Here is a 24108-nt window from a genome sequence, read left to right on the forward strand (position 1 = left end):
TCCGCCCCGATCTCTCGCCGCTCCTCCGCCCCGATCTCTCGCCGCTCCTCCGCCCCGATCTATCGCCGCTCCTCCGCCCCGATCTCTCGCCGCTCCTCCGCCATGATCCCTCGCCGCTCCTCCGCCCCGATCTCTCGCCGCTCCTCCGCCCCGATCTCTCGCCGCTCCTCCGCCCCGATCTATCGCCGCTCCTCCGCCCCGATCTCTCGCCGCTACTCCGCCATGATCCCTCGCCGCTGCTCCGCCCCGATCTCTCGCCGCTCCTCCGCCCCGATCTCTCGCCGCTCCTCCGCCCCGATCTCTCGCCGCTCCTCCGCCCCGATCTCTCGCCGCTCCTCCGCCCCGATCTCTCGCCGCTCCTCCGCCCCCGATCTCTCGCCGCTCCTCCGCCCCGATCTCTCGCCGCTCCTCCGCCTCGATCTCTCGCCGCTCCTCCGCCCCCGATCTCTCGCCGCTCCTCCGCCCCGATCTCTGGCCGCTCCTCCGCCCCGATCTCTCGCCGCTCCTCCGCCCCGATCTCTCGCCGCTCCTCCGCCCCGATCTCTCGCCGCTCCTCCGCCCCCGATCTCTCGCCGCTCCTCCGCCCCGATCTCTGGCCGCTCCTCCGCCCCGATCTCTCGCCGCTCCTCCGCCCCCGATCTCTCGCCGCTCCTCCGCCCCGATCTCTCGCCGCTCCTCCGCTCCGATCTCTCGCCGCTCCTCCGCTCCGATCTCTCGCCGCTCCTCCTCCCCCCGATCTCTCGCCGCTCCTCCGCCCCCGATCTCTCGCCGCTCCTCCGTGACGTTACCCAGTCACCCACCTCGAAGCCGTTGCACACTTGGAGCAGCTCATTCTGGAAGCTGCAGTGGGTCCAGCTCTATTTATAGCCCCGCCCTGCGGTTGTGTCCTCACACAGGTCGGGGCGGCCCACGATAGCAAGGATAGAGGATTGGCTAACGAGCAGAAAACAGAGAGTCGGGATAAATGGGTCATTTTCCCGTTGGCAAACAGTAACTCGTGGGGTGTCGCAGGGATCAGTGCTGGGGCCTCAACTATTTACAGTCTATATCAATGACTTGGATTAAGGTACTGAGTGTAATGTGTCCAAGTTTGCTGACGATACAAAGATGGGTGGGAAAGCCAGTTGTGAGCAGGACACAAAAAATCTGCAAAGGGATAGAGACAGGCTAAGTGAGTGGGCAAAAATTTGGCAGATGGAGTATAATGTGGGAAAATGTGAGGTTATCCACTTTGGCAGAAATAATAGAAAAGCAAGTTATTATTTAAATGGAGAAAGATTGCAAAGTGTCGCAGTACAGCGGGACCTGGGGGTTACTTGTACATGAAACACAAAAGGATAGTATGCAGGTACAGCAAGTGATCAGGAAGGCCAATGGTATCTTGGCCTTTATTGCAAAGGGGATGGAGTATAAAAGCAGGGAAGCCTTGCTACAGTTATACAGGGTATTGGTGAGGCCACACCTGGAGTACTGCGTGCAGTTTTGCTCTCCGTATTTAAGGAGGGATATACTTGCTTTGGAGGCAGTTCAGAGAAGGTTCACTCGGTTGATTCCGGAGACGAGGCGGTTAACTTATTAGGAAAGGTTGAGTAGGTTGGGCCTCTACCCATTGGAGTTCAGAAGAATGCACGAAACGCACCACCAGAAAGTAGTGACACCGAGCCCCATAAGGAGATATTAGGGGCAGGTGACCAAAAGCTTGGCCAAAGAGGTAGGTTTTAAAGAGCGTGTTAGAGGAGGAAATAGAGGTAGCGAGGCAGAGAGGTTTAGGGAGGGAGTTCCAGAGCTTGGGGCCCAGGCAACAGAAGGCACGGCCACCGATGGTGGAGCGATGGAAATCAGGGATGCTCAGGAGGGCATAGAAACATAGAAACATAGAAAATAGGTGCAAGAGTAGGCCATTCGGCCCTTCTAGCCTGCACCGCCATTCAATGAGTTCATGGCTGAACATGCAAGAATTAGAGGAGCAGAATTTGTTATTCTCTCATCTTCCTCGTACATAATAAGAACATAAGAAACAGGAGCAGGAGTCGGCCATTCGGCCCCTCGAGCCTGCTCCGCCATTTAATACGATCATGGCTGATCTTCGACCTCAACTCCACTTTCCCGCCCGATCCCTCCATACACTTAGTGCTCCAAAAACCTATTGACCTCAGTATACTCAACGACTGAGCCTCCACAGCCCTCTGGGGCGGAGAATTTCAAAGATTCACCCCTACCGCTTCTATTTCCTAACTTCTTCGCTGTCCTTCCCCATTCTTCCTGCCAAAATGAATCGCTTTGCAATCCTCTGTGTTAAATTTCATCTCATTTTTTTTACTCGTTCATCGCCCTTGAGGAGGTGGTGGTGAGCCGCCTTCTTGAACCGCTGCAGTCCGTGTGGTGAAGGTGCTCCCACAGTGCTGTTAGGGAGGGAGTTCCAGGATTGTGACCCAGCGACGATGGAGGAACGGCCGATATATTCCCAAGTCGGGATGGTGTGTGACTTGGAGGGGAACTTGGAGGGGTTGGTGTTCCCATGCGCCTGCTGCCCTTGTCCTTCGAGGCGGGTAGAGGTGGCGGGTTTGGGAGGTGCTGCCGAAGAAGCCTTGGCGAGTTGCCGCGGTGCATCTTGTAGACGGTGCACACTGCAGCCACGGTGCGCCGGTGGTGGAGGGAATGAGTGTTGGAGGTGGTGGAGGGAGTGAGTGTTGGAGGTGGTGGAGGGAGTGAGTGTTGGAGGTGGTGGAGGGAGTGAGTGTTGGAGGTGGTGGAGGGAGTGAGTGTTGGAGGTGGTGGAGGGAGTGAGTGTTGGAGGTGGTGGAGGGAGTGAGTGTTGGAGGTGGTGGAGGGAGTGAGTGTTGGAGGTGGTGGAGGGAGTGAGTGTTGGAGGTGGTGGAGGGAGTGAGTGTTGGAGGTGGTGGAGGGAGTGAGTGTTGGAGGTGGTGGGGAGCGTGGCCCATCGAGCGGCCTGCTTTGTCCTGGATGGTGTCGAGCTTCTCGAGTGTTTGTTGGAGCTGCACCATCCAGGCACGTGGGGAGTGTTCCCTCACACTCCTGACTTGTGGCTTGTCGATGGTGGGAAGGCTTTGGGGAGTCGGGAGGTGAGACACTGGCCGCAGAATACCCAGCCTCTGACCCACTCATGTATTATGTGGAGCACAGACACAGACCATTTGGCCCAATGTTTAGTGTTTAGTGCGGTACCACAGGGATCAGTGCTGGGGCCCCAGCTATTCACAATATATATAAATGATTTGGATGAGGGAACCAAGTGTAATATTTCCAAGTTTGCTGACAACACAAAACTAGGTGGTGCTGACAACACAAAACTAGGTGGGATTGTGAGTTGTGAGGAGGATGCAAAGACGCTGCAAGGCGATTGAGATAGGTTGAGTGAGTGGGCAAACACATGGCAGATGCAGTATAACGTGGATAAATGTGTGAAGTTATCTCCTTTGGTCGGGAAAACATAAGGACAAAGTATTATTTAAATGGTGATGGCTTGGGAAGTGTGGATGTACAGAGGGACCTGGGTGTCCTTGTACACCAGTCATTGTAAGCAAACACGCAGGGGCAGCAAGCAAGTCAGGAAGGCAAATGGTATGTTGGACTTCATTGCGAGAGGGTTTGAGTACAGGGGCAAGGATGTCTTACTGCAGTTATACAGGGCCTTGGTGAGACCACACCTGGAGTATTGTGAGCAGTTTGGGTCTCCTTACCTAAGGAAGGATATACTTGCCATAGAGGGAGTGCAGCGAAGGTTCACCAGACTGATTCCTGGGAGGGCAGGACTGCCGTATGAGGAGAGATTGGGTCGACGGGGCCTGTATTCACTGGAGTTTAGAAGAATGAGAGGGGATCTCATTGAAAGGTATAAAATTCTGACGGGGTTGGACAGACTGGATGTGGGGAGGATGTTTCCCCGGGGGCTGGGAAGTCTAGAACAAGGGCTCACAGTCTCAGGATACGGGGGAGGAAATTTAGGACCGAGATGAGGAGAAATGTTTTCACTCCGAGGGTGGTGAACCTGTGGAATTCTCTACCACAGGAGGCTGTGGAGGCCAAGTCACTGAATATATTCAAGAGGGAGATAGAGAGATTTCTAGACACAAAAGGCATCAAGGAGTATGGGGAGAAAGCGGGAATACGGTGTTGAGATAGAGGATCAACCTTGATTGTCATGTATGTAACCAGCATACTACTGTAACCCTTATACAATTGTAACCCTCATGTAACTACTACATACTGTACATACTTACTAGAAATGCACACCTTGACCACAGTGGGTGTACTTGTGGGAGACACTCCTGACCCGGAGATTCAGGTATATAAGATGAGGTCCCTCGCAGGGCCAGCACTCCTTGGTCCCGGTAATAAAGGTGAAGGTCACAGAGTGACTGTGTCTGCAGTACGGTGCCTCGTGTGATTATGTTTAAGAGTTAAGGACGCAACAATGATCATATTGAATGGCGGTGCAGGCTCGAAGGGCCGAATGGCCTGCTGCTGCATCTATTTTCTATGTTTCTATCTCTTTGCGATCATGAATTATATTTTGCTTCATTCTTTAAAATTCTTCACCCCACGCCCCCCACTCCTTCATTTAGAAATTGTGTTCTGTAAAAAAATATCATGCTCGGTACAGGAGCAAAGGAGGAAGTGTGTGTGTCAATTTCCACATTTGCCCAGCTTAAATTTCCGTTCTGCTATTTAGACTTAGTTGGAAGACGTTTTATATCTGCCCGAGGAACGTAGGAACTGCTGAACGTAAAGATGTCCATCTCATCTCGGCTGCCTGCTAACACCCTGCCTGTAGTAAAGGAGTAAAGATTGCAGTACAGGATTATATAGCACCTTGGTGAGACCACACCTGGAGTATTGTGTACAGTGTCGGTCTCCTTACCTAAGGAAGGATATACTTGCCATTGAGGGAGTGCAGCGAAGGCTCACCAGACTGATTCCTGGGATGGGGGGGGGATTGTCCTATGACAGACAGACATTCATTTATATAGCGCCTTTCACAATCACCGCGCGTCTCAAAGCGCTTTACAGCCAATGAAGTACTTTTTGGAGTGCAGTCGCTGTTGTAATGTGGGAAACGCGGCAGCTCAATTAGCGCACAGCAAGCTCCCACACACAGCAATGTGATAATGACCCAGATCGTCTGTTTTAGTGATGTTGGTTGAGGGATAAATATTGGCCCCAGGACACCGGGGAGAACTCCCACTGCTCTTCTTCAAAATAGTGGCCCTTAGATCTTTTACGTCCACCTGAGAGAGCAGGCGGGGCCTCGGTTTAATGTCTCATCCGAAAGATGCCACCTCCGACAGTGCAGCGCTCCCTCAGTACCGCCCCTCCGACAGTGCGGTGCTCCCTCAGTACTGCCCCTCCGTCAGTGCGGTGCTCCCTCAGTACTGCCCCTCCGACAGTGCGGCGCTCCCTCAGTACTGCCCCTCCGACAGTGCGGTGCTCCCTCAGTACTGCCTCTCCGACAGTGCGGCGCTCCCTCAGTACTGCTCCTCCGACAGTGCGGTGCTCCCTCAGTACTGCCCCTCCGTCAGTGCGGTGCTCCCTCAGTACTGCCCCTCCGACAGTACGGCGCTCCCTCAGTACTGCCCCTCCGACAGCACAGTGCAGCGCTCCCTCAGTACCGCCCCTCCGACAGCGCAGTACGGCGCTCCCTCAGTACTGCCCCTCCGACAGTGCAGCACTCCCTCAGTACTGCCCCTCCGACAGTACGGCGCTCCCTCAGTACTGCCCCTCCGACAGTGCAGCACTCCCTCAGTACCGCCCCTCCGACAGTGCGGCACTCCCTCAGTACTGCCCCTCCGACAGTGCGGCACTCCCTCAGTACTGCCCCTCCGACAGTGCGGCGCTCCCTCAGTACTGCCCCTCCGACAGTGCGGCACTCCCTCAGTACTGCCCCTCCGACAGTGCGGCGCTCCCTCAGTACTGCCCCTCCGACAGTGCGGCACTCCCTCAGTACTGCCCCTCCGACAGTGCGGCACTCCCTCAGTACTGCCCCTCCGACAGTGCGGCACTCCCTCAGTACTGCCCCTCCGACAGTGCGGCGCTCCCTCAGTACTGCCCCTCCGACAGCACAGTGCAGCGCTCCCTCAGTACCGCCCCTCCGACAGTGCAGCACTCCCTCAGTACTGCCCCTCCGACAGTGCGGCGCTCCCTCAGTATTGCCCCTCCGACAGTGCGGCGCTCCCTCAGTACTGCCCCTCCGACAGCACAGTGCAGCGCTCCCTCAGTACTGCCCCTCCGACAGCACAGTGCAGCGCTCCCTCAGTACTGCCCCTCCGACAGCACAGTGCAGCGCTCCCTCAGTACTGCCCCTCCGACAGCGCAGTGCGGCGCTCCCTCAGTACCGCCCCACCGACAGCGCAGTACGGCACTCCCTCAGTACTGTCCCTCCGACAGCGCAGTGCGGCGCTCCCTCAGTACTGCCCCTCCGACAGTGCGGCGCTCCCTCAGTACTGCCCCTCCGACAGTGCGGCGCTCCCTCAGTACTGCCCCTCCGACAGTACGGCGCTCCCTCAGTACCGCCCCACCGACAGCGCAGTACGGCACTCCCTCAGTACTGCCCCTCCGACAGCGCAGTGCAGCGCTCCCTCAGTACTGCCCCTCCGACAGCGCAGTACGGCGCTCCCTCAGTACTGCCCCTCCGACAGCACAGTGCAGCGCTCCCTCAGTACTGCCCCTCCGACAGTGCAGCACTCCCTCAGTACTGCCCCTCCGACAGTGCAGCACTCCCTCAGTACTGCCCCTCCGACAGCACAGTGCGGCGCTCCCTCAGTACTGCCCCTCCGACAGCGCAGTGCGGCGCTCCCTCAGCACTGGCGCTGGGGAGTGTCGGCCGAGATTACGGCACTCAAGTGTCTGGAGTGTGGTCTCGAACCCACGACCTTCTGACTTGGAGTTGAGTGAGTGCCACCTATTTAGTCACGGCCCTGGCGGAGGGGGGAGGAAGTCTGGCTGTGAAACCCTGCCAGATTCGTTTGGTTAGCAAAGAAGTGGGAAGTGATTTGGAGAACTGCTGGTTTACACACGCACACCTCCCCACCACCCCCCCCCCCCTGCCCTCCCCGAACCCCCGCTCTGACTGATCTCTCCTGTCTTACTTCTTTCTCTAGTCCTCCACACCTCCGCCGGTCTCCCCTTCCGTCTGGCCGGGTGAAGGGTCCACCCCTCCCCCCCGCAGTCGCTTGGCGGGGCAAGTGTTGGACAACAGGAGCTGGGACGCCTCGCAGGTAATGGGGCGAGGGGCGTTCGCAAGTTCGCACGTTCCGGGGGGAGGGGGACGTGGGGTCAGCTTGTGGACGTTGTGGTCGGTTCTCTGGCTCGTTACCTGCTCCGCTCCCTTTTGCATTTCAGTCACCCTCCCCTCGAGCCTGTTACATTAGGGACAGGAGGAGGCCATTCAGCCCCTCGAGTCTGTTACATTAGGAACAGGAGGAGGCCATTCAGCCCCTCGAGCCTGTTACATTAGGAGCAGGAGGAGGCCGTTCAGCCCCTCGAGCCTGTTACATTAGGAGCAGGAGTCGGCTATTCAGCCCCTCGAGCCTGTTACATTAGGAACAGGAGGAGGCCATTCAGCCCCTCGAGCCTGTTACATTAGGAACAGGAGGAGGCCGTTCAGCCCCTCGAGCCTGTTACATTAGGAACAGGAGGAGGCCGTTCAGCCCCTCGAGCCTGTTACATTAGGAACAGGAGGAGGCCATTCAGCCCCTCGAGCCTGTTACATTAGGAACAGGAGGAGGCCATTCAGCCCCTCGAGCCTGTTACATTAGGAACAGGAGGAGGCCATTCAGCCCCTTGAGCCTGTTACATTAGGAACAGGAGGAGGCCGTTCAGCCCCTTGAGCCTGTTACATTAGGAACAGGAGGAGGCCGTTCAGCCCCTCGAGCCTGTTACATTAGGAACAGGAGGAGGCCATTCAGCCCCTTGAGCCTGTTACATTAGGAACAGGAGGAGGCCATTCAGCCCCTCGAGCCTGTTACATTAGGAACAGGAGGAGGCCGTTCAGCCCCTCGAGCCTGTTACATTAGGAACAGGAGGGGGCCATTCAGCCCCTCGAGCCTGTTACATTAGGAACAGGAGGAGGCCGTTCAGCCCCTCGAGCCTGTTACATTAGGAACAGGAGGAGGCCATTCAGCCCCTCGAGCCTGTTACATTAGGAACAGGAGGAGGCCGTTCAGCCCCTCGAGCCTGTTACATTAGGAACAGGAGGAGGCCATTCAGCCCCTCGAGCCTGTTACATTAGGAACAGGAGGAGACCATTCAGCCCCTCGAGCCTGTTACATTAGGAACAGGAGGAGGCCGTTCAGCCCCTCGAGCCTGTTACATTAGAAACAGGAGGAGGCCATTCAGCCACTCGAGCCTGTTACATTAGGAACTGGAGGAGGCCCATTCAGCCCCTCGAGCCTCTTACATTAGAAACAGGAGGAGGCCATTCAGCCACTCGAGCCTGTTACATTAGGAACTGGAGGAGGCCATTCAGCCCCTCGAGCCTGTTACACTAGGAACAGGAGGAGGCCGTTCAGCCCCTCGAGCCTCTTACATTAGGAACAGGTGGAGGCCCATTCAGCCCCTCGAGCCTGTTACATTAGGAACAGGAGGAGGCCCATTCAGCCCCTCGAGCCTCTTACATTAGGAACAGGAGGAGGCCATTCAGCCCCTCGAGCCTGTTACATTAGGGACAGGAGGAGGCCCATTCAGCCCCTTGAGCCTCTTACATTAGGAACAGGAGGAGGCCATTCAGCCCCTCGAGCCTCTTAAATTAGGATCAGGAGGAGGCCATTCAGCCCCTCGAGCCTGTTACATTAGGAACAGGAGGAGGCCATTCAGCCCCTCGAGCCTCTTACATTAGGAACAGGAGGAGGCCCATTCAGCCCCTCGAGCCTGTTACATTAGGAACAGGAGGAGGCCATTCAGCCCCTCGAGCCTGTTACATTAGGAACAGGAGGAGGCCATTCAGCCCCTCGAGCCTCTTACATTAGGAACAGGAGGAGGCCCATTCAGCCCCTCGAGCCTGTTACATTAGAAACAGGCGGAGGCCATTCAGCCCCTCGAGCCTGTTACATTAGGAACAGGAGGAGGCCATTCAGCCCCTCGAGCCTCTTACATTAGGAACAGGAGGAGGCCCATTCAGCCCCTCGAGCCTGTTACATTAGGAACAGGAGGGGGCCATTCAGCCCCTCGAGCCTGTTACATTAGGAACAGGAGGAGGCCATTCAGCCCCTCGAGCCTGTTATATTAGGAACAGGAGGAGGCCATTCAGCCCCTCGAGCCTGTTATATTAGGAACAGGAGGAGGCCATTCAGCCCCTCGAGCCTGTTATATTAGGAACAGGAGGAGGCCGTTCAGCCCCTCGAGCCTGTTACATTAGGAACAGGAGGAGGCCGTTCAGCCCCTCGAGCCTGTTACATTAGGAACAGGAGGAGGCCATTCAGCCCCTCGAGCCTGTTACATTAGGAACAGGAGGAGACCATTCAGCCCCTCGAGCCTGTTACATTAGGAACAGGAGGAGGCCATTCAGCCCCTCGAGCCTGTTATATTAGGAACAGGAGGGGGCCATTCAGCCCCTCGAGCCTGTTACATTAGGAACAGGAGGAGGCCATTCAGCCCCTCGAGCCTGTTATATTAGGAACAGGAGGAGGCCATTCAGCCCCTCGAGCCTGTTACATTAGGAACAGGAGGAGGCCATTCAGCCCCTCGAGCCTGTTACATTAGGAACAGGAGGAGGCCGTTCAGCCCCTCGAGCCTGTTACATTAGGAACAGGAGGAGGCCATTCAGCCCCTCGAGCCTGTTACATTAGGAACAGGAGGAGGCCGTTCAGCCCCTCGAGCCTGTTCCACCATTCAATGAGATCGTAGCTGATGTGTGACCTAACCCCATATACACACCTTTGTCTCATACCCCTTAATATATGTCCTACCATTTATGACTCAGAGGGGTACGTGGAGCTGATGGTGTTCCCATGGACCTGCTGCCCTTGTCCTTCTAGGCGGGTAGAGGTGGCGGGTTTGGGAGGTGCTGCCGAAGAAGCCTTGGCGAGTTGCCGCGGTGCATCTTGTAGACGGTGCACACTGCAGCCACGGTGCACCGGTGGTGGAGGGAGTGAGTGTTGGAGGTGGTGGAGGGAGTGAGTGTTGGAGGTGGTGGGGAGCGTGGCCCATCGAGCGGCCTGCTTTGTCCTGGATGGTGTCGAGCTTCTCGAGTGTTTGTTGGAGCTGCAACTCATCCAGGCAAGTGGGGAGTGTTCCCTCACACTCCTGACTTGTGTCTTGTCGATGGTGGAAAGGCTTTGGGGAGTCGGGAGGTGAGACACTGGTCACAGAATACCCAGCCTCTGACCTGCTCTCGTTCCCACAGTCTGGTCCAGTTAGGCTTCTAGTCAATGGTGAACCCCAGGATGTTGATGGTGATTGATGATCTTTCATTCATTACCGTTTGTAATATATAGTGCAAGTTATGTATATGGTTGTTTGTTATAATTACTTCTTCAATAAGGAGGGAGTCGTGTAATAGAGCCCCATCTAGTGGTTACCGCTCCACCAAGTGGACAACTGTGGTAATGCAGCCATTGCTGTAAATATCATCATCATAGACAGTCCCTTGGAATCGAGGAAGACTTGTTTCCACTCTTACAATGAGTCCTTAGGTGGCTGAACAGTCCAATACGGGAACCACAGTCCCTGTCACAGGTGGGACAGACAGTGGTTGAGGGAAGGGGAGGGTGGGACTGGTTTGCCGCACGCTCCTTCCGCTGCCTGCGCTTGGTTTCTGCACGCTCTCGGCGACGAGACTCGAGGTGCTCAGCGCCCTCCCGGATGCACTCCCTCCACTTAGGGCGGACTGGTCTTTGGGCCAGGGACTCCCAGGTGTCGGTGGGGATGTTGCACTTTATCAGGGAGGCTTTGAGGGTGGTCCCTTGTAACGTTTCCTCTGCCCACCTTTGGCTCGTTTGCCCGTGAAGGAGTTCCGAGTAGAGCGCTTGCTTTGGGAGTCTCGTCTGAGGGACATGCGGACAATGTGGCCCTGCCCAGCGGAGCTGGTCGAGTGTGGTCAGTGCTTCGATGCTGGGGATGTTGGCCTGGTCGAGGACGCTAACGTTGGTGCGTCTGTCCTCCCAGGGGATTTGTAGGATCTTGCGGAGACATCGTTGGTGGTATTTCCCCAGCGACTTGAGGTGTCTACTGTACATGGTCCATGTCTCTGAGCCATACAGGAGGGCGGGTATCACTACAGCCCTGTAGACCATGAGCTTGGTGGTGGGTTTGAGGGTCTGGTCTTCAAACACTCTTTTCCCCAGGCGGCCGAAGGCTGCACTGGCGCACTGGAGGCGGTGTTGGATCTCGTCGCCAATGTCTGCCTTTGTTGATAAGAGGCTCCAAAGGTATGGGAAATGGTCCACATTGTCCAGGGCCGTGCCGTGGATCTCGATGACTGGGGGACAGTGCTCAGCGGCGAGGACAGGCTGGTGGAGGACCTTTGTCTTCCAATGTTTAGCGTAAGGCCCATGCTTTCATACACCTCAGTAAATCCATTGACTATGTCCTGGGGTTCAACATCTGTATGTGCACAGACGCAGGCATCGTCTGCGTACTGTAGCTCGAGGACAGAGGTTGGGGTGATCTTGGACCTGGCCTGGAGAAGGCGAAGGTTAAACAGCTTCCCACTGGTTCTGTAGTTTAGTTCCACTCCAGCGGGGAGCTTGTTGACCGTGAGTTGGAGCATCAGGTGACAGGTCACCTGACTAGTTCCTGCCGAAGCTATCTTGTGTAAGTGTGTGTTTACGATGTCACAGAGAGTATATCACACCGTTCCCTTTGTTTCTCTCTTTCCCTCCCGGTTCTGCGGTAGAACTTCTCCAGCATCCAGCGAGCCTCATCTTCGGAGTCCCTGGGCTCGGCTCAGTTCAACACCGGTGGTGTCCAGCGCCGGGGCAGAGGCAGCGTTGTCAACCGGCTCGGACAGGCGAAGTCCATGATTATCAGGGAAAACCAGGAACCCAAGGTACGAGGCAGTGTCCTGCTGGAACGGGCTCTCGGTATACCACCACTTGCCTTCGAGGCTGCGGGTTACTCCATGGGCTGGATTTAATGCTCCCTTTGCATTCCGGGCTTTCGGTCCTGAAATAAGAACATAAGAAATAGGAGCAGGAGTCGGCCATTCGGCCCCTCGAGTCTGCTCCACCATTTAATACGATCATGGCTGAATCTGATCATGGACTCGGGTCCACTTCCCCGCCCGCTCCCCATAACCCTTCACTCCCTTATCGCTCAAAAATCTGTCTCTCTCCCGTCTTAAATATATTCAATGTCCCAGCCTCCACAGCTCTCAGGGGCAGAGAATTCCACAGATTTACAACCCTCTGAGAGAAGAAATTCCTCCTCATCTCAGTTTTAAATGGCCGACCCCTTATTCTAAGACCATGCCCCCTAGTTCTAGTCTCCCCCATCAGTGGAAACATCCTCTCTGCATCCACCTTGTCAAGCCCCTCATAATCTTATACATTTCGATAAGATCACCTCTCATTCTTCTGAATTCCAGTGAGTAGAGGCCCAACCTGTTCAACCTTTCCTCATAAGTCAACCCCCTCATCCCCGGAATCAACCGAGTGAACCTTCTCTGAACCGCCTCCAAAGCAAGTCTATCCTTTCGTAAATGCGGAAACCAAAACTGCACGCAGTACTCCAGGTGTGGCCTCACCAATACCCTGTATAACTGGAGCAAGACTTCCCTGCTTTTATACTCCATCCCCTTTACAATAAAGACCAAGATACCACTGGCCTTCCTGATCACTTGCTGTACCTGCATACTAACCTTTTGTGTTTCATGCACAAGTAACCCCCAGGTCCCGCTGTACTGCAGCACTTTGCAATCTTTCTCCATTTAAATAATAATTTGCTTTTCTATTATTTCTGTCAAAGTGGATAACCTCACATTTTCCCACATTATACTCCATCTGCAAAGTTTTTGCCCACTCACTCAGCCTGTCTCTATCCCCCCTTTGGGCATGTTTTTTTTGCAGTGTTTTTTTTAAAGGTGTCCCCCACCGCCCCAGGCCTCTCTCGGAGCGCGCACGGCCTGACACTTTAGCTCGCGAGGTTCCCATTTTTGATCCTCCAACGTTATACAACGCCTCCCTACATGCTGCGCCCTCTGGCTCTCTGTCCTAGGGCCCAGATCGCGAACAATCCTGACTAGACCCACCCTATTCCCAGCCGGTAACTCTCCTGCCCCACCTCTGTTTTCACCCCGAAAATGGAAAAGTCTAAGATCTGGCCCCGTAGTCCCATTGGGTGCCCGGAAGACAAAGAGGTAACCAAAGAAAGAAAGATTTATAACGCGACTTTCACAACCACCGGAAGTCTCAAAGCGCCTCACAGCCAATTAATTACTTTTGGAGCGCAGTCGCTGTTGTTGTAAAGTCCTGTCCCCTCAGTACAGATTCACACGAGGCATGTAGTGAAATCAAGATCACTCTGGACCTGCACCGTTTATTTCACAGCTCTGGAATGCTGCACTTGCCTGAGACCTGTCCTTATATACCTGTCTCTTGCAAGTGCAGCCCTGGTGGTAAGGTATGTTGGTGGTTACAGGTCATATCTTATTACAGTCATGTGTAGCATGTTAGGATACAGTTATATATAATAATGTAAGATACATGACACCACCCTCCCCCAAGGTCTTATTGTCTTTTTTGGTTCAGTCTCTCAGGTGGTCTACGCTCTCGCGTGGAGCATCTGAGTTGTGGTTCAGTTGTTTGCCTTGGTGTCTGTTTTTCTTTGGGTGTGGTTGCTGGTATCTCGCCTGGGCTGTCTGTTTCGATTGGTGTGATTGTTGTTGACTCGCCTGGGCTGTCTGTTGGGATTGCCCTTTCCTCAGGTTGTTCCCTCTGTCTGCCCACCAGGTGTGGTGCGAGTTCCACATTGTAGTCTGCCTCTGGTTCCGCAGTGCTATTGGTAAATCTGCTTTTGACTTGGTCTACATGCCTCCGGCAGGTTTTGCCATTGTCCATTTGTACTACCAGTAGCCTGTTTCCTTCCTTGCCCGTTACTGTCGCTGCAAGCCATTTGGGACCCCTGCCATAGTTTAGTGCAAATACTTTGTCCCTTATCTCATTCCATCTCCCCCTTGAATTTCTGTCATGGTACTCAGTCAGCTTACGGCGCTTTGCCTCAACGATTTCGTGCATGTCTGGGAGGATTAACGAGAGCCTTGTTTTTAAAGTCCCTTTCATCAACAGTTGCGCGGGAGGGATCCCAGTCAGTGAGTGCGGACGAGATCTGTATACCAACAGCAGTCGCGACAGGCGACCCTGCAGCGTGGGACCTTGGATTTTAAGCATGCCTTGTTTAATGATTTGCACTGCTCTCTCCGCCTGGCCGTTGGAGGCCGGCTTGAACGGTGCCGTCTTGAAGTGATTTATGCCGTGGTCAATTATAAAGTCTTCGAATTCTGCGCTGGACCATTGTCACTGACCAATATGTCAGGGATTCCGTGCGTTACAAACATGGTTGCGAGGCTCTCCACAGTGGTGGAGGTTGTGCTCGAGTTTAAAATGGTGCATTCGATCCACTTTGAAAATGCATCTACAACTTCGAGGAACATTTTGCCCATGAATGGGCCCGCATAGTCTACGTGCACCCGCGACCACGGTTTGGTAGGCCAGGGCCAGGGGCTCAGTGGAGCCTCCCTGGGGGCATTGCTGAGTTGGGCACAAATGGTGCACCTTCGGACGCAGAGCTCCAAGTCCGCGTCAATACCAGGCCACCAGACGTGGGATCTGGCTATGGCCTTCATGAGAATGATCCCCGGGTGTTCGCGGTGGAGCTCCCGGACAAATGCCTCTCTGCCTCACAGAGGCATGACTACTCGGCTGCCCCACATCAGGCAGTCTGCTTGTAGTGATAGCTCATGCATGCGCCTGTGAAAGGGTTTTAATTCCTTGGGGCAGGCATCGCAAACCTCTGCCCAGTCACCGGTTAGGACACATCTTTTTACTAAGGATAATGTGGGGTCGCTGGCCATCCAGGCTCTGATTTGGCGAGCCGTCATGGGCGAACCTGTGGACGCAAAGGCATAGATTGCCATGACTATCTCACAGTCCTGTTCGTCAGACCCTTCCGTAGTCACCAGGGGTAGCCTGCTGAGCGCGTCGGCACAGTTGTCTGTGCCTGGTCAGTGCCTTATGGTATAGTCGTAGGACGCCAGCATGAGTGCCCACTGTTGAATTCGCGCCGAGGCGTTGGCGTTTATTGCCTTGCTCTCGGATAGGAGGGACGTGAGGGGCTTATGGTCGGTTTCTAACATGAACTTGGCCCGAAAAGGTATTGGTGCATCTTTTTGACACCGTACACGCATGCGAGCGCCTCCTTCTCTACCATTCCGTACCCACACTCCGCCCGCGAAAGTGACCTGGAGGCAGAAGCAACGGACTGCAATTTGCCCGCACTATTGACATGTTGCAAAACGCACCCGACCCCATAAACTGACGCATCGCATGTGAGAACTAGCTTATTACCTGGGGTCAAAGAAAGTTAAAACACTGTTGGAACACAGAAGGTTGCATGCCTTATTGAAGGCGCGTTCCTGGGCGTCCCCCCAAAACCAATCGCACCCCTTCCTGAGTAGCACGTGGAGAGGCTCCAGCAGCGTGCTTAAGTTCTGCATAAAGTTCCCAAAGTAATTGAGTAGCCCGAGAAAGCCGCACAGTTCTGAGACATTCCGGGGCCTGGGTGCCAGGCGAATTGCTTCTGTTTTGGACTCTGTTGGGCGGATTCCATCAGCGGCAAAAATTCAACCTCGGGTGCGAGAAACAGGCACTTGGATTTCTTGACTCGTAGGCCTACCCGATCCAACTGCTTTAGTACTTCCTCCAAATTATGGAGATGGGAGTCGGTGTCCCTGCCCGTGATAAGTATGTCGTCTTGAAATACAACCGTCCCCGGGATGGACTTGAACAGACTCTCCATGTTGCGCTGGAATATGGCAGCTGCCGACCTGATGCCGAATGGGCATCGATTGTACATGAAAAGGCCTCGATATGTGTTGATGGTGGTGAGTAGCTTGGATTCCTCGGTCAATTCTTGCGTCATATACGCAGATGTGAGGTCTAGTTTTGAGAAAAGTTTACCTCCAGCCAATGTGGCAAATAAGTCCTCCGCCCTGGGCAGCGGGTACTGGTCCTGTAGGGAGACTCTGTTTATTGTAGATTTGTAGTCCCCACAGATTCCTATGGATCCATCAGGCTTCATGACTGGGATGATGGGACTTGCCCAGTCGCTAAATTCCACAGGTGATATAATGCCTTCCCGCAGAAGCCTGTCCAGTTCGTGTTCAATCTTTTCCCTCATCACATAGGGCACAGCTCTGGCCTTGTGATGGACCGGTCTAGCATCCTGTGTGATGTAGATTTTGACTTTGGCCCCTTTGAAAGTGCCCACACCTGGCTGAAAGAGATGTTCAAATCGCTTTATAACTGTTGAGCAGGAGGTCCGTTCCTCTCATGACATGGCATGGACATCATCCCATTTCCAGTTTAGTTTTGCCAGCCAGCTTCTCCCCAGCAGTGCTGGGGGATCTCCGGGGACAATCCACAGGGGAAGTCGGTTCACTGTCCCTTTGTGTGTGACAGAGAGCATGGCGCTGCCGAGGACTGGTACGATTTCTTTGGTATAGGTCCTTAGTGTGGTGTCGACCCTTGTGAGTTTTGGCCTGTCTCTTTTATGCGGCCACAGTTGTTCAAATTGTTGAGCGCCCATGAGAGATTGACTCGCTCCCGTATCCAGCTCCATGTTGACAGATATCCCGTTGAGTAGGACCCTCATCATTATAGGAGGCGTCCATTGATCGTGTTGACCTGCTGTACACCGGTGTCCTGGATACTGTCCCTACCATCTTCTGGTCCGCTTTCCGACCCATCCGATTCGTATACCAGCCGAGCTGCTGTTTTTTTTGCACATGCGGGCCAAATGCCCTGTATATTCACAGTTCCTGCAAACAGCCTGCTGAAATCGACATTCTCTTGATGAGTGCCCACCCCCACATCTCCAGCACAGACTGCTTGCAAAGAATGAGCTGCGTCTGGCTGATCTCTCTTGAGCTTCTCTCAGTTTGTAGTTGGTTGCTTGCATTGTGGGTTGATGAGGTGTGAACGGCCGTTCCTGTGGCCCTTGATGGCTTCTGTTGCCACTGCCTGCTGTCGAGAGCCTGTTCTGCCAGTTTTGTCTGTGTGTGGGGGTAGCAGCTTGTTTAGTGCTGTGAACTTCTTGTTCCGATATTTCGTTAGTTGTCGTACCTGCATTGTAAATCAACCTCGTATCTTCTTCCCCTACCAAGAATGTCTGTGCGACCAGTGCTGCTGCCTCTAAGGTCAGGTTCTTGGTCTCTATGAGCTTTCGGAATATGCCTGCGTGGCCTATTCCTTCAATGAAAAAGTCTCTCAGCATTTCTCTCCTCAGTTCATCGGAGAACTCACATAAACTAGCCAACCTCCGAAGTTCCGCCACGAAGTCGGGTATGCTCTGGCCCACACAGCGTCTGTAGTTGTAGAACCTGTGTCTGGCCATGTGTAGGCTGCTCGCTGGCTTCAGGTGGTCTCTTACCAGTGTGCTCAACTCTTCAAACGACTTGCTTGCTGGTTTCTCGGGTGCCAGCAGGTCCTTCATTAAAGCGTATGTTTTCGAGCCACAGCTGGTCAAGAGATGGGCTCTTCTCTTGTCTGCCTTATCGTCGCCTAACCAGTCTTTGGTTACAAAGCTTTGCTGGAGCCTTTCTATAAAGTCCTCCCAATTGTCTCCCGCATTGTACTTTTCATCTGATCCGTTGTTCGCCATTCTGTGGATTCTGTAATCCCGTAACCCGTCGCCACTGTAAAGTCCTGTCCCCTCAGTACAGATTCACACGAGGCATGTAGTGAAGTCAAGGTCACTCTGGACCTGCACCTTTATTTCACAGCTCTGGAATGCTGCACTTGCCTGAGACCTGACCTTATATACCTGTCTCTTGCAAGTGCACCCCTGGTGGTAAGGTATGCTGGTGGTTACAGGTCATATCTTATTACAGTCCTGTATAGCATGTTGGGATACAGTTATATATAATAATGTAAGATACATGACAGATGTAATGTGGAAAACACAGCAGCCAATTTGCGCACAGCAAGCTCCCACACACAGCAATGTGATAATGACCCAGATCATCTGTTTTAGTGATGTTGGTCGAGGGATAAATATTGGCCCCAGGACACCGGGGAGAACTCCCCCTGCTCTTCTTCCAAATAGTAGCCGTGGGATCACATCTCATCAGAAAGACGACACCTCCGACAGTGCGGCGCTCCCTCAGTACTGCCCCTCCGACAGTGCGGCGCTCCCTCAGTACCGCCCCTCCGACAGTGCAGCGCTCCCTCAGTACTGCCCCTCCAATAGTGCGGCGCTCCCTCAGTACTGCCTCTCCGACAGTACGGCACTCCCTCAGTACCGCCCCTCCGACAGTGCAGCGCTCCCTCAGTACCGCCCCTCCGACAGTGCGGCGCTCCCTCAGTACCGCCCCTCCGACAGTGCGGCGCTCCCTCAGTACTGCCCCTCCGACAGTGCGGCGCTCCCTCAGTACCGCCCCTCCGACAGTGCGGCGCTCCCTCAGTACCGCCCCTCCGACAGTGCGGCGCTCCCTCAGTACCGCCTCTCCGACAGTGCGGCGCTCCCTCAGCACCGCCCCTCCGACAGTGCGGCGCTCCCTCAGTACCGCCCCTCCGACAGTGCGGCGCTCCCTCAGTACCGCCCCTCCGACAGTGCGGCACTCCCTCAGTACCGCCCCTCCGACAGTGCGGCGCTCCCTCAGTACTGCCACTCCGACAGTGCGGCGCTCCCTCAGTACTGCCCCTCCGACAGTGCGGCGCTCCCTCAGTACTGCACTGGGAGTGTCGGCCTAGATTTATTGCGTTCAAGTCCCTGGAGTGGGACTTGAACCCACAACCTTCTGACTCAGAGGCGTGTGTGCTGCCCACTGAGACATAGCTGACACGAGAAGGCAGAAGTTACATTATAGTTGTCTTAAGCTCTGGGCACCATACCTGAGGAAGGATATATTGGCTTTGGAGAGGATGCAACGCAGATTTACCAGAAACGAGTGTAGAGGAACAGAAGGACCTTGGAGTGCAGGTCCACAGATCCCTGAAGGTAGCAGGCCAGGTGGATAAGGTGGTTAAGAAGGCGAACGGAATGCTTGCCTTTATTGGCCGAGGTATAGAATACAAGAGCAGGGAGGTTATGCTTGAACTGTATAAAACACTGGTTAGGCCACAGCTGGAGTACTGTGTGCAGTTCTGGTCACCACATTACAGGAAGGATGTGATTGCACTGGAGAGGGTACAGAGGAGATTTACCAGGATGTTGCACTGGAGAGGGTACAGAGGAGATTTACCAGGATGTTGCACTGGAGAGGGTACAGAGGAGATTTACCAGGATGTTGCACTGGAGAGGGTACAGAGGAGATTTACCAGGATGTTGCACTGGAGAGGGTACAGAGGAGATTTACCAGGATGTTGCACTGGAGAGGGTGCAGAGGAGATTTACCAGGATGTTGCACTGGAGAGGGTACAGAGGAGATTTACCAGGATGTTGCACTGGAGAGGGTACAGAGGAGGTTTACCAGGATGTTGCACTGGAGAGGGTACAGAGGAGATTTACCAGGATGTTGCACTGGAGACGGTACAGAGGAGATTTACCAGGATGTTGCACTGGAGAGGGTACAGAGGAGATTTACCAGGATGTTGCACTGGAGAGGGTACAGAGGAGATTTACCAGGATGTTGCACTGGAGAGGGTACAGAGGAGATTTACCAGGATGTTGCACTGGAGAGGGTACAGAGGAGATTTACCAGGATGTTGCACTGGAGAGGGTACAGAGGAGATTTACCAGGATGTTGCACTGGAGAGTGTACAGAGGAGATTTACCAGGATGTTGCCTGGACTGGAGAATTTTAGCGATGAGGAAAGATTGGATAGGCTGGGTTTGTTTTCTTTGGAACAGAGGAGGTTGAGGGGAGACCTGATTGAGGTGTATAAAATGATGAGGGGCCTGGATAGAGTGGATAGGAAGGACCTGTTTCCCTTGGCAGAGGGCTCAACAACCAGGGATCAGAGATTTAAAGTAATTGGGGGGAAGTTTAGAGGGGATTTGAGGGGAAATGTCTTTACCCAGAGGGTGCTGGGGGTCTGGGGTGGAACTCACGGCCTGAAAGGGTGGTAGAGGCAGAAACCCTCACCACATTCTTAGGCAGTCCCTCGAAGGGAGGATGACTTGCTTCCACACCAATAAGGGATGAGTTCACAGGTGTTTCAATGAAGGACCTAATATTCCAGATCCCGAACTACATCCTGAAGGGTGGAAGATGCCTGTGTGTGGATTATTTTAACGTGGGGTGACCGTTGCACACCAGCCACCACACGGGGCTTGACAGAGCGAGGTCTTGGTCCAGGGGCAAGGGTTAACCAGGACGACTGGAGACCAGCTCTGCTGCACGGACCCAGCGCGCGCACATATCGCACAGTGTGGGCTGGTCCCGTGCTGCCCCTGGGGCCCTCGCCTCTCCTGGGCCCCCGAACTCAACGCCTCTCCCGGGCCCCCGATCACATCGCTCTGCAATCTCTCGCCTCTCCTTCGCCCCGACCTCTCCGCTCCTGCTGTGTCTGCCCACACGCCAGCTGGTAATCTACCATTGCGATACCTTGCGCATCATAATATGTACACTCCGCCCCACCTGAAACACTGCGATCTCTTGGGAGGCACAAAAAAAAGACCCAGACCGATTTTGGGGAAAAGACATCTGGCAAATTCCTCTCCGACCCAATCCAGGCGATCGAAACTACTCCAGATCATCACTCTGGCCATTAACTTCCCTGGAGCACCTCCCTTCTGTAAGAGGGTGCTCTCCACTGCGGACAGAACCACATTTAAAAAGTACTTGGATGTGCACTTGAAGTGCCGTAACCTGCAGGGCTACGGACCGAGAGCTGGAAAGTGGAATTATGCCGGGATAGCTCTTGGTCAGCCGGCATGGACACGATGGGCCGTAATGGCCTCCTTCCGTGTCACAATTGTTCTACGATTCTAAAAGAGGTTAAATCACGAGGGCAGGGTACACAGTCTGGGCGTGTGTTCCCTCCAGTAGAGAAGGTTAAGGGGTGATCTGATGGAAGTTTTCAGGATATTTCGGGGAACAGAGAGGGTAGAGAGAGAAACTGTTCCCGCTGGTTGGGGAGTCTGGGACTAGGGGCAGAGTCTGAAAATTAGAGCCAGACCTTTCAGGAGTGAAGTTGGGAAACATTTCTACACACAAAGGGTGGGAGAGGTTTGGGACTCTCTTCCGCAAACGGGAATTGATGCTGGGGGCCAATTGTGAATTTTAAATCCGAGATTGATAGATTTCTGTTAACCAAAGGGTATTAAGGGATATGGGGCAAAGGCGGGTATATGGGTTTAGGTCACAGGTCAGCCACGATCTCGCACCGAGTCCCGCTCACCCATCACCCCCTGTGCTCACTGCCCCCGTGTCCTAACTCACACCCAGTCCCACTCACCCATCACCCCCTGTGCTCACTGGCTCCGTGTCCTAACTCGCACCCCTCCCTATCTCTGTAACCTCTAGCCCCTACACCCCTCCCTATCTCTGTAACCTCCTCCAGCCCACTACACCCCTCCCTATCTCTGTAACCTCCTCCAACCCCTACACCCCTCCCTATCTCTGTAACCTCCTTCAGCCCCACAACCCCCCCGAGATGTCTGCACTCCTCTAATTCTGCCCTCCTGACCATCCCTGAGTATAATCGCTCCACCATCGGTGGCCGTGCCTTCTGTTGCCTGGGCCCCAAGCTCTGGAACTCCCTCCCTCAACCTCTCTCCATCTCTCTCCCTCCTTTAAGACGCTCCTTAAAACCTCCCTCTGTGACCCAGCTTTTGGTTACCTGCCCCTAATTTCTACTTACGCGGCTCGGGGTCAGATTCCTTGTCTCGTCATACTCCTGTGAAGCGCTGTGGGACTTTTCACTATGCTGAAGGCACTTTAAAAATAAACGTTGTTATTGAGTGTAATTTACTTTGGATAGGGAGCGGGCGGAGTTGCTAAAGGCGAGAAATGTGAGGGAGGAAATGAATTAAGCGCATAGTTAAAAGAACAGTAATGCATATTTGAGAGGGAAGGAATGCTGCTCCAATCAGGGTTAAATATTGCGAGACTGACTCACAGTTTGTGTTGCTCCGAATTCCCGCCACACACGGCTGATATTACAGTCGAGATATAGTGACACCGCAAATCCTGGCCAGAACTCAGGTGATGGTTCCATTCTTTCCTTTTGTTATTCATTCACGGGATGTGACCGTCGCTGGCAAGGCCGGGCATTTATTGCCCATCCCCCTAATCGCCCCTTGAGAAGGTGGTGGTGAGCCCCCTTCTTGAACCGCTGCAGTCCGTGTGGTGAAGGTGCTCCCACAGTGCTGTTAGGGAGGGAGTTCCAGGATTGTGACCCAGCGACGATGAAGGAACGGCCGATATATTTCCAAGTCGGGATGGTGTGTGACTGGGAGGGGAATGTGGAGGGGGTGGTGTTCCCATGCACCTGCTGCCCTTGTCCCTCGAGGCGGGTAGAGGTGGCGGGTTTGGGAGGTGCTGCCGAAGAAGCCTTGGCGAGTTGCCGCGGTGCATCTTGTAGACGGTGCACACTGCAGCCACGGTGCGCCGGTGGTGGAGGGAGTGAGTGTTGGAGGTGGTGGAGGGAGTGAGTGTTGGAGGTGGTGGAGGGAGTGAGTGTTGGAGGTGGTGGAGGGAGTGAGTGTTGGAGGTGGTGGAGGGAGTGAGTGTTGGAGGTAGTGGAGGGAGTGAGTGTTGGAGGTGGTGGAGGGAGTGAGTGTTGGAGGTGGTGGAGGGAGTGAGTGTTGGAGGGGGTGGAGGGAGTGAGTGTTGGAGGTGGTGGAGGGAGTGAGTGTTGGAGGGGGTGGAGGGAGTGAGTGTTGGAGGTGGTGGAGGGAGTGAGTGTTGGAGGTGGTGGAAGGAGTGAGTGTTGGAGGTGGTGGAGGGAGTGAGTGTTGGAGGTGGTGGAGGGAGTGAGTGTTGGAGGGGGTGGAGGGAGTGAGTGTTGGAGGTGGTGGAGGGAGTGAGTGTTGGAGGTGGTGGAGGGAGTGAGTGTTGGAGGTGGTGGAGGGAGTGAGTGTTGGAGGTGGTGGAGGGAGTGAGTGTTGGAGGTGGTGGAGGGAGTGAGTGTTGGAGGTGGTGGAGGGAGTGAGTGTTGAAGGTGGTGGGGAGCGTGGCCCATCGAGCGGCCTGCTTTGTCCTGGATGGTGTCGAGCTTCTCGAGTGTTTGTTGGAGCTGTAACTCATCCAGGCAAGTGGGGAGTGTTCCCTCACACTCCTGACTGGTGTCTTGTGGATGGCGGAAAGGCTTTGGGGAGTCGGGAGGTGAGACACTGGTCGCAGAATATCCAGCCTCTGACCTGCTCTTGTGGCCACGGTATTTATGTGTCTGGTCCAGTGACGTTTCTGGTCAATGGTGACCCCCGGGATGTTGATGGTGGGGGATTCGGCGATGGGAATACTGTTGAATGTCAAGGGGCGGTGGTTAGACTCCCGCTTGTTGGAGATGGTCACTGCCTGGCACTTGTATGGCGTGAATGTTACTTGCCACTTGTCAGCCCAAGCCTGAATGTTAAACCAGGTCTTGCTGCACGTGTTTGTTCTGTGTGACTATCCTCCATCAACTGCATTTTGTTGAAGATACAATCCATCCGGACCCAGGAGGCATTCGCGGGTCCTATTATTGTCTGCCAAATCTGCTCACTCTTCCTGGAATGCAAAGATAACCCCCTGGCTACTATACTCTACCGCTAACGTTCTTCTTAAACCCCTCTCCCCTGCCTCCACCGCACTCCCCTTCAACGATAGGCGTGAGGAGCGCACAAGGAACACAAGAAATAGGAGCAGGAGTCGGCCATTCGGCCCCTCGAGCCTGCTCCGCCATTCAATAAGATCATGACGTGATCGGGGCCCAGAGGAGGCGTTGAGTTCGGGGGCCCAGAAGAGGCGAGGGCCCAGGGGCAGCACGGACCAGCCCACACTGTGCGATA

At 54.6% G+C, this 24108-nt stretch overlaps 1 protein-coding gene across 2 annotated transcripts in view; it reads left to right on the forward strand.

Moving 5' to 3' along the window:
• The window catches only part of arhgap9 (Rho GTPase activating protein 9), a 135924-nt gene that overhangs the window by 43400 nt on the left and 68416 nt on the right, over window positions 1-24108 (forward strand). For both annotated transcript variants that reach the window (XM_070869746.1, XM_070869747.1), the window contains exons 5-6: window positions 7119-7235; window positions 11852-12004. In XM_070869746.1, the coding sequence (XP_070725847.1) occupies window positions 7119-7235; window positions 11852-12004 (270 nt within the window). The remainder of the gene's footprint in view (window positions 1-7118; window positions 7236-11851; window positions 12005-24108) is intronic.

This window comes from Pristiophorus japonicus, chromosome X (assembly GCF_044704955.1).
Source record: "Pristiophorus japonicus isolate sPriJap1 chromosome X, sPriJap1.hap1, whole genome shotgun sequence".
In the NCBI taxonomy this organism is placed as follows: domain Eukaryota; kingdom Metazoa; phylum Chordata; class Chondrichthyes; family Pristiophoridae; genus Pristiophorus; species Pristiophorus japonicus.